Source organism: Perca fluviatilis, chromosome 3 (genome assembly GCF_010015445.1).
Source record: "Perca fluviatilis chromosome 3, GENO_Pfluv_1.0, whole genome shotgun sequence".
NCBI lineage: Eukaryota > Metazoa > Chordata > Actinopteri > Perciformes > Percidae > Perca > Perca fluviatilis.
The window spans coordinates 23,217,730-23,234,578 of NC_053114.1; the positions used below are offsets into that span (position 1 = coordinate 23,217,730).

General features: G+C 39.7%; 1 protein-coding gene across 2 annotated transcripts in view; it reads left to right on the forward strand.

The window, feature by feature from the left end:
- The first annotated feature begins 1,459 nt into the window (after window positions 1–1,459).
- The window catches only part of lgr4 (leucine-rich repeat containing G protein-coupled receptor 4), a 35,397-nt gene continuing 20,007 nt past the window's right edge, over window positions 1,460–16,849 (forward strand). The window contains exons 1-2 of one of the 2 annotated variants that reach the window (XM_039794303.1): window positions 1,460–2,250; window positions 11,179–11,250. In XM_039794303.1, coding sequence (XP_039650237.1) covers window positions 2,069–2,250; window positions 11,179–11,250 — 254 coding nt within the window. In that variant the 5' untranslated portion in view covers window positions 1,460–2,068. Of the gene's footprint in view, window positions 2,251–11,178; window positions 11,251–13,779; window positions 14,955–16,849 lie in introns of those variants that run through there. The other variant, XM_039794304.1, reaches the window with a different exon arrangement.

Below are 16,849 nucleotides of genomic sequence, written 5' to 3' on the forward strand. Positions count from 1 at the left end.
ATAATAAACATATGATAAACAATAATAATTAAATTTGATGCATTGCCTGAATAAAGGAGACAGACATAGCAGTATGTGTTGTGGAATTTCCAGATTATGAACCCATGCTATGTAAATTGAGACAGTGGTACCCCAGGTCTCATCCAGGTCAATAACTAACATAACCTCATAACCTTTCCAGGCAGAGTAGTTGTTCAACTTTGTGCCTCCATAGATGACGGGAGATGTAGCAGCTGTATGATAGGACAGTGCTGCTCACCCTGCCAATGCTATAAAGAAAGTAAACACATAATACATTTACCTTAAAAGTTCAGCTAAACTTAACACTGCATGAGTTTAAATACATCTTCAGGAAGACAGGAATTTCAGAGAGTTTGGACGGCATGACACAAGAACACATCATGGTTCAACTGTACTGCTTGCTTAATTCTTTCCTCAATTGGGAAATTTATTAAATGCTCCTGTGTTTGTCATCAAAGTCTCCCGAACATTCTTCACATATGTGAAATGAGATGTGCTGCTCCTGAGTTTTTCCTTAACAGTATGGACCAGCGTAATGCTGCTTATTATGTTACCCTATCAACAATTTAACTCTTTTAACTTTGAAAGTTTAGTACATTTTTTCAATACTGTTATTTTAATCATATGAATGATTGCACTCTATTAATACTCATACTCATATGCTGCTTATGACATCATGTTAATATATTACATTATTTAAATATATTATTTATACTCTTTACTTTTTAAATTTGAAACTTGAATGTACTTAGTCAGTGGTGGAATGTAACTAAGTACATTTACTTAAATGCTGTACTTAACTACAAATTCGAAGTACTTGTACCTTACTTGAGTGTTTCCATTTTATGCAACTTTATACATGCTACTTTCTACTTCTACTCCACTATATTTTGAAAGCCAATATTTTACTTTTTACACCATTACATTTATTTTAAAGCATTAGTTACTAGTTATTTTGCAAAATATAAATCAACTAAAACAGATATTAACAGTATTGTAAATTAAATTATCCGGCAGTAAAGTTCCACCCTTACAAGCTTTGATACACATTAATGCATCGCTAATTATAATCCAGTAATATATTATTCTGAAATGAGCCGTTCTGCATTATAATGAGTAGGCTACTTTTGAACTTTTACTTACTAAGTAAGAGTTTGGATGCAGGAATTTCAATTGTAACAAAGTATTTTCCACTGTAGTATTTATGAATATCTGTATACTTCTTCCACCACTGTACTTAGTAACATTCCACCACTCATTTTGAAACATGGTAAACAAGTTGTTTTACAAGAAATGCACTGATAGCTACATTACCCATACTGGACCTCCATACTTGTGTAAACAGTTTTTACCTGACTTTTTTTTCCCTCGCTGGTGAGTGTTCAGCAGTTGGCAAACTCTGACGTTGTGGTGGTGCAGGTCTCAGCGTTGCACAGGCCGGGCCCAGTGCTGCAGGTTGTCCGGTAGGGTGCCTGCCGAGCTACAGTACAAGCATGCTGTAGATGTCAGGAGCAGAGGAGGGGAACGTGAGGAATGGCTGAAAACTGTCGGTGATTTTGTTAGGAAACAAACCATGAGTGTCCTGTGTGTTTAACTGAACATTTCACCGCCACCGAATCAGCCTGTTAGCGACGCATTAGCAGGCACCGCTCGTTTTGTTTTTTGGCTATTTAATGGGACAACGAAAACGCAAAAAACGCAAGGTAGGCTACCGCTCCTGTCGCCAGCCCTGCTACTTTATTTTCATGGACTAATACGACGCACAAGGGTGGTTGAGAAATGTTTAACAGCAAGGTAAAACACTCGTCTTCGAAGACGATGTTTGGTTTTTAACGCTTGCCAAACCGTTAACGTGGATATTTTTTGGTCGGGCTCGTTAATGTATGAAGTGCTCGGACGTTATATTTTGTTTTGAAAAGCGTCGGTTAGGCTTCATCTCTTCATGCCTCAACCGACCAACCACATGAGAAGTCGACGTCCGGAATAGATTAAACCACAAAGAAAGGCCCCCTTTTTATCGCTTTCACCTGAACCTACGAGGGAAACAATGCGTGTGGATTTGTTTTGGATGTGTTTGTGGTGTTTCCTTCGTCCTGGTGCCACCGGTCAAGGGCAGTCGACGGCCGTTTGTTCGCCCTCATGTAGCTGCGATGAAGATGGGGGTGCAGACTGCTCCGGGAGAGGGCTGACCACCGTCCCAACTGGGCTCAGAGCTTTCACCTACTACCTGTAAGTAGCTACTAACTTAACGTCCACAGTGAAATACAACCTCACAACATGTCTGTGCACTTATAAATGCCTCATCGTAAAGGCCTGAGTATGGGATATTGTTTTGTATACACCGCAAGTGATGTATACAAGTGCATTGTGGACATAAAACATCATGATGTAGGCTAAACTTTATACAAATGGCCCAACAGAGTAAAAATGTCCAAATGAAGATATTAGGAAGAGCCTAAGGGTTTCTAGTCATTATTTAATATGTCATCACTCTAACAGTTCAGTTAAACCAGTGGTTTCCAAACTTTTTCATGTCAAGACCCCTTGACTGACTCAAATTAGACAAAAGACCTCATTTAAAGATTTTGTCCCAGGGTCCCCCATTTGATAGGATTTTTGCTTTTATATGTTTTATTGCAGAAAGTATGAAATTTATGACCAAAAGTCCTACATTTTGTCATGGTGTTACTTATGGATGGAATTATAGTCAACATAATGATTCCCCTTTTTGCCAGAGACCCCCCTCTGGAACTCTCATAAGGAGCCCACTTTGGGAACCACTGAGTTCAACTAAACACAGTTAAAGCTTGACAACTTGTCACCAACTTTCAGTACAAACTAATCTTTTTCTGAAACATTAAATCAGCTCACAGTTTCTACTCATGCTGTACTAGACATGAGTAATGAAGGGCTGCAACTAATGATGATTAGCCTACATTATTATCAGTTATTCAATCAATTATTTTAGAGTTGAAACAATCAGCAGATTCATTCAATTTATCTGCGGCTATTTTGATAATCCAGCACTCTATATGTTTCCTCAAAGTGTTATTTTTTACCTGGTGTCCAGCAGCAGATTACATCTTTAGAGGTATTTTCGTGATCTTAAAGATATATACTTTTTGCCAGGAATGATACATTTTATTCAAATTTAAACATTGGTTTGGCCCCTGACAAACATTTTATTTTTTACAGACAAACAGAAAACGTTTTGGGATCACAAAAATACTCTTTAAAGACAACTTGCTGCTGAATAAGAGGTGAAAACAAAATGTCTGGATTTCCCCCCCCCTAAGGTTAGGGTAAGACATGCTATGTGACTGAACCACCAAGTAATGTACAGAGTGTAAGAGAGTAATGCTGTGTGGATTGTAGCCAGCGGTATGTTTAATCTAAAATAATTTAGGAGTCAAGATTGGGCCATTTTCGCATTCTCACCACAAGTCGGATTAAGAGTTTAACTATTGCTGCATGTAAGGGCACTATTTTTATTTTATTTTTTAAATAAAAGGTGGAGAAAAATGTATACCAGGTAGACTAAGTCATATTGTTGTGGGTGGTGCAGATACAGTTGATGATTGCCCCATGAAGAAACTCCTCAGTTTGTTTCACAACCTCTGGGTTAATCGTAAACTACAGTACCCACCTCAGCAACAGCATTCAAAACAGCAATTTATTGTGGCTTTTTGTACTGTGCACCCTCAAGAAGTTATGACTTTTAACTATACATAGGCCCTCGTCTATTTTAAATGTTATTTGGATAAGAAAATAACCTGTATTTTTTTTTTTTTTTTCTGTCACCTTGCCTGAAAATGTTAAGGTTCTTGTCTGGGGAAACCTCTGTGCTGTTTTACCACCTTTTGAGAATTGTGACCAAAGCCTCGCTACACCACAACCAATATTGTGCCACTGAAATCACCACTGTTAGGAAAGTGTTCGGTAAAGTAAGCAGAGGAAGTGGACTCGTATGCCAGGCTCTCAAGACATGTCGCACTAAGGCCTACTCCTTACAGCGGGAACTCTCAGCATACCTTTTCCTTATTATGGGCAGTCTGACATCTTAATCTCAAAATGAAGCATTGTTTTCACAAAGTGATATCATAGCTTTTACTCTGCTGGCCTATTTTTATTCTAAAATGGAAAACAATATGTTGTTTTCCAGATTGTGCTATCTTCTTGTCTCTGCTCTGCACATTGCTATCTAAATGCTCTGTGACAGAAGTAAACTGCCTCATATATTCGCTTCAACCTCTTAAAAGTATGTGAAAGGTTGCTTGTCCCTCTCTCTGTCCTACTCTCATTTGTTCTCCTGGTCTCTTGAACTTAAGTTGTCCTCTCCCACTCCCTCCGTCTTTTGTATGTGGAGCATTGGGGTTAGGGATCATGATGGATTAGTGAGACATATTGCAGCTGCAAGGGCTCCTTCTCTCAGGGCTAATGCACCCACCGTGGTCTGCTGATGTGTAAAGAAAAAAAAATCTCATGAGTGTTTTGTCAATACATTTGAACTGAACTTGCAGATATCATGTCAATAGAATCAGTTTGATGGCTTAGTCAAAAAAGAAATCTAGTCTAGTCAGTGCCAACAACATGAAGGAAGGTGTAAATATGAAGATACAAATACACACGCGTGATAGCAGGAACAGACAGATTTAACATAGTGGTTTGTAAGCGTAGCAATGTCCAAAGGTCAAGAAGTCCTCATTACAAGGACGAGTATTTTAGGCTAGGCTATTTCTATTCTATTGTTGCCTCTCTACTGTTGATTTGTGTCTTTGCTTTGGAAAAATATAAACTTATGGCAATAGAAGATCACAGATTATACAACAAATCATATGACAATGTTGGAGTGGACTCTTACCTACAGCCCACAGGGGCTTGAGATTTGGCATCCATAATGGAAACAGCCCTGTCACAGAAAAGCAGATGAGAGAAAAAAGGGAGGCCCCTCAGCCAGTAACAAAGCAAACACTCCTTTTGAAGGTATGTCGTTTACCTGCCACCGACTCTCTGCACAGGTTTTAAACTCTTGTGCATTTTAAGGGAGCAAGAGGGGGTTATTACAGCTTACATTTCAGTTGTGATTAGGTCCTTTCATAGCGTGAACAAGGTTGAGACTGAAAAAGAAGGGGTGGTGTCAGGGGTCTTGCACTCTGCTGGTGGAGCTTGCCGGCTTCACCATTGATGCCCTCAATCCATTTTTAACTGAATGATACTTTTGTTCTTGGTCAGCAGAGGTGAAAGGAGCCAGTCAGTGGTTCCCAATCCCAAACAGGATGACTTGTGGATGGGAGAATATTAATGCTCTCTCCAGCTCTGAATCCCCAAACCTGTCCTCCACTTAAACACCTATTCCCATCACATCCCCCCATCACACAGTTTCTAACTGCTAATGGTTGCTGGTTTTCTAAATATGTGCTCAGTATTCAAAAATAAAATGCTTCCCCAAGTTGAGTTTGGTAGAAGTTTTGTTAATATAGGTTTTTGACTAGAATGGTTTGTATAGTAAATGTGTTTAATGTTTAGTAGTATTAGCAAGGAAAATCTTAGGACATGTACTAAAAATGACTGAAGTAAAGACTGTAATGTCTAAGTGATAGAGGGTTCAAGGTAATATACAAGTTTTAAAAAGGATTGCCAGATGCTTGGAAGTTAGTTTAAAACATGGCAAATATGCTTTAAATGCAATGTCACGTGGAGAGCATATCGAGGACTTGTGGCCACAATTCGACAGGTTTTGGTAGTTGACCTTTATTCAGGTGGACTATGAAGAACTTAAAGTGTAGTAGCTCTAGACTGGAACAGAAGGAAGAGCTGCTAATTTTGCTTCCCACCATTCATCCATACAGTAACTGTGCTGAACCTTCTTCTTCGGGAAGTGAACATTTCTTTGCCTAAACGTAGACCTACTCTGTGTTTCTACATCTCTAAGTTTTCATTTCTGACTGTAAGACATTTAGTTTCAATTTCTTGATTAATCTTTTGATCTTCAAAACATCAGAAAATAGTGAAAAACATCCATCCCACATTGGAGAAGCTGCAGAAAAATAATTTTTGGCATTTCTTAATCGACTAATCGTCATAGCTCTAAAAAAATTAAAACTACTTTCATTTGTTAGAAAACCTATGCATTTCCTTTTTAAACATTATAAAAAGGGGCCTTAGCAACAAGGGCATAGCATCATGAGCGGCTGAGTGAAAGCGAAATAAAAAATAGGGTTTGCAGACTCTAGAGCTGCTCCTCACATCAGACCATCTGACTGACTGAGTGATCAATGGAGTGCCTGAGTCACCTTACTGTCCTTATGTCCATTACTAACAAACTGTGACAGAAATGTGAATGAGAACATGTGACAGATTGTCTCTATAAGTGCCATCGAATGTATCCATGAGTAGAGGGGCTTTTGTGTATTTTTTTCTGGGGTCCATTAAGATCATATAACAGGACACGTGAAACTGTGGTAAACCGTTAAGCCACCATCAGTATGTTGGTATTTAGTTATAGTGTAGTAGGTAATATATTTTTGTTGTATCTTTATATTGGTTTTACACACCTGAGTATCTGAACACTATTAGAAAATGCTGCTCAGTCATTTCCACAGACTGAGAAAAGACATGTACAGTACTGTATGTTTCACTTTCCCTTTCATTTCTCCTGTTAAACTTTTTCATGTCTTATTGTTTCACAGCAGTGAATTACATTATATGCTTTTTTTTACTCCAATTGAGAGAAAATTACTTTAAATGTCAAAGTGAAAACAAATCTCTACCAATTGATCTGAATTAAGTACAAATCTAAAATAAATAAAATATTGATTGCATAAGTTTTCTTGAACATTTTTACATGATGGTGTTACAAATAGGGCTGTGATGGTATAGATTCTTTCTTACCGGGGTGAAGAACAAACGTATCACTAGGGCTGCTCGATTATGGGGAAAAAAAATATAATCCCGATTATTTTGGTCAATATTGAAATCACGATAATTTAACACGATTTCTCGTTGACTTCTGGAAAGATGTTGCAATTATTGAATTTAAAAAACAGTGGAAAAACTTAAATCAACAGTTAAAAAAACAACTGAAATTTGCCTATTTAAACTTTATTTTTTCATTCAGAACACAAGAAAATACTTTCTTTTGTGATCATTGGGAGCCGAAATCATAATCACGATTACATTTTGATTAATTGCACAGCCCTACCTATCACTGCGATATGGCGGTTAACCCCTTTTTACGAGAGTAGCGTAAGTTAGAGCGAGAATGGCAGGTGCGTTGAGTGAGTGATGTCAGTGCCTGTGTGGTCGCGCAAGAAGAGCGAGCGGGGATAGTAGCGTATGAGTGCGGCTGTGAGGAAAAAGAGATAGCAAAGATGATGTAAAGTCAGTTAAAGTAAACCATAAAACAACAAGCTTCTCAAGACACAGTAGCTTCATATGTTGTCAATACTGCCGGTAAAGGGTGTTACCCCCGAAAAAGCATCAGCTTCAACTTTACGACACATGTTGCAGCACAGTGATCCATTTCAGCTAAAGCTGAGCAGACAGAGAGCAGAGAGGGCGTTCTATGCAGTCCGCTAAGTTGTTGCAATATAAGCTGCTCTGTTTTAGGCTACAAAAACGTGCAGGCTAATAATTAACCGTGCTGTTTTTCTGGGGTTAAGCTATAAGCAGAAGGCAACTCCGCTAGCTGCTAGGCTAATGCATGCAGTGTAAAGTGCAATGGTAAAACACTGCAGCACTATGCTGTCCACTTTAACTGAGAATGGAGAAATGACATTACCTTTCCTACCATGTATTATATTAAAAAGTACACAAGCCTAGAAATAATTCATAACAAAAGGAGTCCAAACCCGTTCTTACTCCACATAAAATTCTACATTACATCACTTTCAGCAAGCTTCACGGAGGGCAAAATAGCATCACTGATCTTTTTTTTTTTTTTTTTTTTACAGAATATTCAAACACAACTAAATACTAATTCCGTCAGCACGTTAGCATGTCGTTCACTACCGTTTGTAACCGACAACACAATCTTCGTTTGGATAACCCACTCGATTGTCCTGCTCTTACAGATGTGAACTAGCCACAGACAGTTGCCTTGTTCATGGACTCATGGCAGTGCGTCGCAGCAGAATGAATATAGGGGAAACGCGCAGGGTTCCCGTTTGGTCTGGCAGCCTGCAAGGCCTGTGCAATTATAGGGGAAACACTGGTGTTAGATGGATGAATAACAGTGTTTTGGTTTCCACCCAACATTATATTTTCCATTATGGTTGAAATGTTGGATATTAGTTTTATCAGACTTTGTTCAAAACATGTGCCTTTTTCTGTTTGTTTTGTCCACTCTGCCACAAAGGCTTGATTTGCGTGCTGCATTGATTGTTGTCCTTTTGGTGAAACCTCCCACAGGAGGCAATGAGCTCTAGTTATGTCACTGTCAGTGTCTTGCTTCTTGGCAGTTAGTAGTTTGGTCAGGTGACAAGCTTTAGTAAGAGTCTGGTGCTGTGGACAGTTACTATATGCAGTCTTTGTGTGTACAATATAAATGAATTGGCCACCGGTCGGGACCATCAGTTTATTGTCTGCAGATACGTCTGGTTGTAGGAAGTGTCAGAGATGTAACCGATCAACACGTGTTGCTGCCCGGTCGGGCAATTGAGAAAAAGATTCTACTTTCCCAAAGTCAATTTTTACCGGCACCTATACAAATTGTTTTTTATTAGTGGTTATTAAATAACGACAACAAATCAAGCAAATTGTTATGTGATCTTAATTTACAATTTATAAACGCACTGTATGTCCATTCAGCTTTTCTGATCTCACACATAGCTAATTCCAGATACATTTTGCAATATGCATCTCAGATCACATTTTCACTGACTATGACCACTACTACTTTCATTACTAAACATTGTGCCAAAATATGAAGTGGGCTTATTTGCCTGCTAACCACTTCTAAGAAAAATCCAGCACATAGATGGCACCTTAGAATAACGTAAAGTGAAACGGGTGATTTAATGTCACCGCTCATTTTACATACATACAGACCGCAGGGTTCGCTAACGTTAGCTTCTTGTTTCATCTGGGGTCTGATAAACAGTAACTTGACTAAATTCAGCCCATAGCCCTATTTTCCAAGCTACTGTAGCTGTCATATTTCACGGAGCTTGCGTGAGCGCGGTTTTAATGGTAAATCAGCCTTTCGTCGCTGTTTTTCACTCTGCCTGAGGAGAAAATGCTGTTGTTTATTTGGTTGTCATGACATCCTGTCACTGTTCCAGTTGCTCATCCTCAAAGGGGAGAGAGCAGATGACTGTTCTTGAGTTCGGTGGAGCAGCCACTTTCCCAAACGGGCAAGTGGGTTGTTATATGTACTTAGCCAACGTGGCGTTTTGCTTGTCCCAGGCCATCGGGCAACCCTTATTGATGAACCTTGATATGTAGTATTTCTATGTTAACTAACATAGAAATTGTACTTTTAAAAGGTTTGTATTTTGACTTTTAGAGTATGTTCATACTTCACCTTAGCAGCCATATTTTGTTTTTCTCAAAGCATGTCTGCTACCTTTTTCAGATCCTCTTCTTCCTCTGGTCAAATGAAGCCAAAATGGCACATGGGATATACATTAACTGATACCTGTTTGTAGAAGCGTTTAGGCTTGTCACCATTTATCACAGCTGCATTTTTAGTGTCCCCTTCAATCTATCTTAGCAGGGACAGGCCAGGGCCTTGATGAGCAAAGCAGCCAGACACAGGAGGAGGGAGGAAGTGTGATAAAGTCATGCAGGCCTCCCGTACTCCCCAGCACTGCATGTGGTTCAGACCAGTCAACAGTCTACGGAAGATTTCGTCAAACAGTTTAAAATGTGGTTAGGGATGTATCCATCTGACCACCAGTGGTGGCAGATGTGCAGCAGTGGTTGCAGAACACCACCAGAGATGTTGTCTCGGTAGGAAAGAATGATAAGGAGTGGGTGGATGTTGATGGAAGTTTTGTTGTAGCTGCACAGTCTGTATGGTAATTGGATAACCAGGTTAGTGGAGATGGGACACAGGTCGCAGGGATGATTAGGGTTCTGTCAGGGCCCACCTTTTAAGGTGTGTGTGTGTGTGGGGGTGGAGGGTGGTTTGGACTGCAGAGGAAGGGCAATATGATCCTTGTAGGATTCAGGGGCCCACACACAAGGTCCTAGGGAGATCTGGCAGTGAAATTTAAGATGGGCAGTTGGAGAGTGAAAGGGGGGCAGGGGGTTGCTTCATTCGTGAATCCCGGATGTTTTTTCAGTCTTGATATGTGCCATCTCTTTACATATGGCGTTGAGGGGGGGCTTTCTTTGAAGCAGGTTACAGGGCCTCCTAATCAAGATGCAGAGCTGAGTTTGCTATCACTGTATAGGTATCTTCAGCCCAAGACAGCATTTTGTCCCCTCTTTACCTGTGACAGTCCCTTACTTTGACACATTTCCACTAACATAAACTTAACAGTTTTTTTTAACAGAGTTTTTTAAATTATCATTATGAAGATGTAGACCCATATACTCATATTTGCTTAGGTGTGGAAGAAAATCAAGTCCTGTGTGCATATTTTTCATGCTGCTACATGCCTATCTTTACTTGAAGTTGGTTTGAAAATGAAGATCCCTGGGGCTAAGGAGAAGGGCTTTTTCAAGGCTATTTTCTTTGGTTGAGGTTACACTCATGCAGGCATAGTCAAAAGCCTTAAAAGTGCCATAAGGGATGGGTGGCACAACTACCCTATTGCTTGTAGTTTACAAATACAGTCTCAGGCCTCAAACACAGATGATTTTGAGAATTGTTAAAATCACAGAAAATGTTATGTAAGTAAAATTTTATTTATATAACAATTTTCAAAACTAAGGTTAAAAGGGCTTCACCGTAACAAAAGGCGAGGCAGTAAAAATAATTTAATTGACAAAATGGTTAAAGAATTAAGAACAAAATCGGGGCAAGGAGGCATCAATAAAATATATCTTTTGAGAAGAAAGTGGAAGTGAACAATAGTGATCTGTTATTGGAAACAGCTTGAAAACTATAGAAGTTTTATTTTTTATTTTTTTAAATGTATAAGAAAGGTTAAAAACTGATTTTAAAGTTATCAATGAACTAACATTTTTTTATTTTATTTATTTCCACAGTGACCTGAGCATGAACAACATCACTGAGCTTCCAGCATTTGTATTCAAGAACTTCCCCTATCTGGAAGAACTGTGAGTACATGCCTCGTTTTTCTCTTGGTAATGATGTATTTACTCTGAACAATGTTGACATGAGGGCTTATGATATGCACCTGGGTATTTGAGTTTGCGTTGCAAAACACACAGTATAGGTGCACAACATGCCCTTCTTCTCAGCTGGAGAAGATAAGCGCAGCATTACGTGAGGTTACGAATCACTCAACCATTCATGAGTTGAACAAGGGCGGTTATAAAAGGTGCAGTAGAGCTCAATTAAAAAGATGAGGTGAGACAACATGTATTGAAGCTACAATCATGTGACATCCTGTGTGGATTTTTGCTTTTAAGGGATTATCAGGGTGGCAACAGCACATCTGTGCTCTGGGGCTTTGTTGAGTGGCGTACATCTAATCTCAGTGGGTGTTTGTTATTTCTTTACTCTTTAAACACTCCACTGTCTGGCTCGGTGCTGCTGGAAGTCAGAGATAAAATCTGTCTACCTGATATCAGGTAACATGCAGCCCTGAGAAAGCAAAATGACCAGTGAGTGAACAAATCCAAGCGGTTCCAGCTCCACTTGGCCTTTTGCGGGCATGGGTTTTTTCATCCCTCGTGCGTCTTTCAGCCGGCCGAGTCTTCACCCTCGTCTTTTCCATACACCACTCCAATCTGCTTTGTTGAAAGGCAATTTACTTTTCATCGCATTGTGTGGAGGAATGCAAGGCAGGAAGGAAGAGGGCAAAACAATGGTTTCCATGGCAACAAGGGTGAAAAAACCAGGCAGTTTCCCTACAACTTCTTTCTCATAGGTCATCATGATGGATGGACTATCGTCAGGGTGTCATTGATTGACATATAACCTTAGTTCATGTGTGTTTTTGTTTAACCTTCTTTCTGAGAACAAATCTGCAGGCTTGCCTCAGTGAACTTTGGTCAAAGACTTTTTTTTTTCACTTCAGGGCTGCAGCAGTGTCAGTGAACCAGAGCATGGGCCCTGAGGGCAAAGACAGGGAGAGAAAGAGTTGACAGAGGAAGAGATCAGGGAGAGAAGAGAGAGCAGGACATCCTCATACAGGACAGGAGCGCAGACAAGATAGGAATATTCTCTCCTTCATAGTCATGCAATCTCCGCTTTCTTTCTTTCTTGCCAAAGGCATCACAAAGCTCAGCAGACGTGATGACCGGTATTCTCTGTCTCCTTAGCATTTTGTTTATAGTCTTGGAATCACCTGTGACCGATAGGCTCTCTATATGTCTTCAGTGAATTGTGGTTATGACATCTGGGTCAGTCTGTTGTCAATAAGGTTGCATTTTGTTGACAGAATAATTAAAAGTGTAGTTGTTATTTTAATAATGTTCTTTTACTTTTGGTTAAGTAACAGTGTATTCTCCTATTTTTCATGTTTTGTAAAACACATGGTATTGCATCCATTTTGTGATGTGTGCTGTGTTCTTGCTGAGTGATAAGCCATAAAATCCATATCGGTATACTTTATCCTAGGGCTGGACAATTAATCGAAACCAAAATTCAGCCTCAAAGCTTCGTTTAATTAATGTTACCAACGTTGTATCACTCACTTTGTTTCTGCACGGATGATTATTACTGTTGCACACCGGGCTGAAGCTGCTGGCGACACATGCCATGAAGACTGATTACAAAATGAAGAAAGAGCGTAAATAGTAAGGGGCTAAGAGAAGAGACAGGCTGGAGAAAACGACATAAAGCGTCCAACGTCAATGCTTCAGCATCTCAACAGAAAACATGGAGTCTAACTTAATCATCCATTCCACGAAGTGGACCCAACAAAAGTAAATCACAGAGTCGTATGGACGATGTAACTACACCAACACAACAACTACCAAAGACAAGAAAATACGTAGTGGTGACCACAATTTGATCTAAAGAGCCGGAAAAACAGCTGATTGTTGCGCACCATTTTCTCTCACTCTCTCTCTTCATGGAGAAACCGCTGATCAACGATCTACTAGCAGCTGTGTAGCATGTAATCAAATATATAAATGAAAATAGGTTAAGTATAACTAATATTTAAATATAGGCCTATATACAAATCAGTCTCAGGTTGAAACTTGTAGTTCTGAAAGTTAAGTTGCACAACTTAAGGTAATGTTTATGTAGGTTTAATGTATGCCTTAGTTTGAGGTTGTTATTGCATTTCAGAAAATGTTTTCTTTAAAAACACTGTAATATGGCACTTAAATGCACTTAATATGTTTAGTTTTTTGAGAGATGATAATGTAGGCAATAAAAATGTTGCTTTTTCCGAAAATTAAACCAAACTATTGTATATTATTGCTCTTCAATAAAACAAAATTATTTCTTATCCAATTAATCGATGGAATAATTGGTAGAATACTCGATTACTAAAATAATGAATAGCTGCAGCCCTACCTCTAACCAACGTAATTTTCCCATGTTGGTTATTTTGTTTTTTTTAATCCTGTTAATACTTTCCCTACTGTGTGTGTGTGTGTGTGTGTGTGTGTGTGTGTGTGTGTGTGTTCCTGTACTTTCCTCTTAAAAACATACTACCGCGTGTGTAGTCACGGGACATCGCCCCATCCAATCTGCGGCATGGAACCACCATGGAGGAGAATTCAAACGCAGAGTCAACTGAGCAACAGGAGCAGGTTGTACCAAAGAGAAACGCAGTGCCCGTCGTTAGGACACATTATCGCTTCAAGACAACACCGAAGTAGTAAGTTTACCGGTAAAAGGTGACTGTGAGCCGGTTACCGGTCACCGTGAGGTCCCGGTCGTTTCAGTTATCTTTACCGTTAAGTTCAGCCGACAAAACGTCCCAGTCATGCGGCGACGACAGTTACATTTAGACACCAAAACAACCAGGAAAATTACAAACACCTGTTTCCTGCGTAAAAGTCTGGTTAACCTTTCCGGGACATGCACTCTGCTTCCCTGGTTGAAAGTCTTTTTTTTTACTTTTGACATGGCAGAATTTGTGAAGAGATGCTGTTTATTTTGTACTTTTTTAGGAAACTTGCCTTTTCTAATCAAACTAAAATTTAACTTTTTTCACAAGACCTCTTAATTATGATGTGAGCCCTAACTTATCCTTTTATCTTGATAACAATAATGTAACAATACCAGAGATGTGGCCTTGAGACTTGGTGACTTGGACTTGAGTCAACTCTTGTCACCGTTTTGATGACTTGCGACTTGACAAAAAATAAATGACTTGACACTCAACTTGAGGCATGATGACTCAAATAACTTGCGTGTATTCATAAGTTTGAATGTTAGCTGTAAAATATGAAATAATATAATTTAATGTAACAGTTGTTGGAAAAGTCTCATGTCACTGTTTTGGTGTGGAGTGGATGGGGCAAGGAGAGTGTGCTTTACATGTAATCAAGACCCACAGCCTGCTGCTCTGAAGCCTGGCATCACCACACAGCCAGTGTACGGTACTGTCTTCCATGACTTCAACTGAGACTCCCAGACAACAAGCATGTTTATTTAGTCTGTTTCTCTCTGCTGTTGTTGTGTTGTCACATAGAACCGGTCTGGTTAAATTCAATTATATTATAATTTAATGTTGTCATTTTTCTATTCTATTTGTCTATCAAGTATGCCATGCAGCCTCAGCAGCGGCAGCGCAAACTGTGAATCATGATTGGATGACTTAAAAAGCTGCCCGGTATGTGATTGTCATGGTTGGATGACTGGCTGCCAGTCAAACCCCTTGCTATGGCAACAGGTAACATCAAAGACGCCTGATGAAGCCTCTTTAGTCGGACCAGGCCACCACAATGGCTGTGTCTGTGCCACGAGTAATCACTTCTGGATTTGAAAGTAATAATTTGTTTTTGCTTTGATTAAATTAATTTCACTGAATATCAATAATTATAATACAGATTAAATTCATTGTCATACTTGTTGTACTAGTTATAAAAACTAGCCAATCATTTTATTAGATGGGCTGCTAATACCTTTTCTCTTTATAAATACAGGATACTACAGGTAAGAGTGCTGTATCTTGGTGTAAAAAAGTGACTTGATTTGGGACATCACTTGACTAAGGACTTGACTTGACATACGTGCATTTAAGTTTTTGACTTGTCTTTACTTCCAGCAGTCAACTCCCCTCACATCCACAGCGGCTATATTTTACACATGCGGCAGGCGTTAATAAGCCAGCTAAGCTGCATTGTTTTGACTTGACCTGAATGCTCTGCTGTGAAGCTAGCGCTAATGGGATCTCAGTTTTACTGTCCAGAGTCAGGCTGTACCAGACTCTGCCAGTGACCTTGCTGCCTGGGGAGCGGCGGCGCAGTGAGGAGCTGCTGCTGTTGGGTGCGGAGCTCTCAGCCTCCCGCTGGAACTCCGACTGCTGTTTGTCCGTGGCGGGCTGCATAGCCGTCTGATGGCATCACTATTAAATTGAGACCGTATTAATAACTGGTGTTAAAACATCTTCTTAAACAGTAGCCCAATTCCGTGATGTGGTACAGTTGGTTTTCACACCTGATGCGAACTTTTCAAGTGGACTTGGGCATGGATCAACTAACTGTGCCTGGGTACGGTACACAATGTTCATACTAATCAAACAAACTGGACTTTGGGGTCAAGTGTATAGTCGGATCCGCACCCAGGTCCCGGATGCGTAAGCCCCCTTAGTGCATTATATTCCATTATGGAAATGATTTCACCCCAGACCCCGCACTTCATGTGTGTCCCCTCCGAAAGGCCTGTTCTAAAACAGGAAAAACCCTGGTATGTGTATGCTTGGATTTGAAAGTTGGGTTCTTGCTGCCTCTCCCTAACTGTGACATATTAGGCATAATAAACTTTGAGATCTGTTTCATACATTGACCTGTCGTACGAGATAGAGATTTATTCCTCTGCAGTGGCAGTTAACATAACACATTGGCCTGCAACACAATAATGTTAACATAATAATAAACAGCAGGGTTAAGCTATGTACTTACACTCCCCCACAGTAACACGCTGTAAAGCCTCTCGTAGTAGAGCCGCTAGCTTAGCTTTAGCACAGGTACCCTCACAGTAACCCTTGTCAAAGGACCCTAAATGGGCTTCTAGTGATTGTCTGCTTTCCAGCAAAAAAAAACGAGAGAATTTGTCTTAGAAATTTATAACACTTGTTGTTGGGAATAAAACACAGCTGCTGATTTGATCCAAAATTAACCAAGAATACAGAAGAAAATTGATTTGAAATGCCGATTGTAAAATGTGTTTTTTTTCAACAGCATAATGCTCAGCTTGTGCCTCGGTTACCTTGTGATTGGATGTTTCCTGCTGATATGCACCTTGGAGGTCGTAGTTAACTTCTACCCTGAAGGTTTTTATGAACACAGACTTAGTACCTTTTTTAAGTCAAAGAACAAGATACTTTAATATCTAAAAATGTTGTTAATCTTTTTTATTGACGAGTCAACCAGGAAAGGGTCATGCTGTTCCAAGCCTTAGGAGTGCTCCAACTTTGTGTCACATTGTCTGTGGGAAAATTAATACAACTATTACTTCTTGAACCAGAGGCGCCTGAAATAGCTCCTCTCACTTCACAACTCTGTTAAAATTACATGATTATTGGAAATTGTGATATAAACATCATTGCCATTGTGAACATAGGAC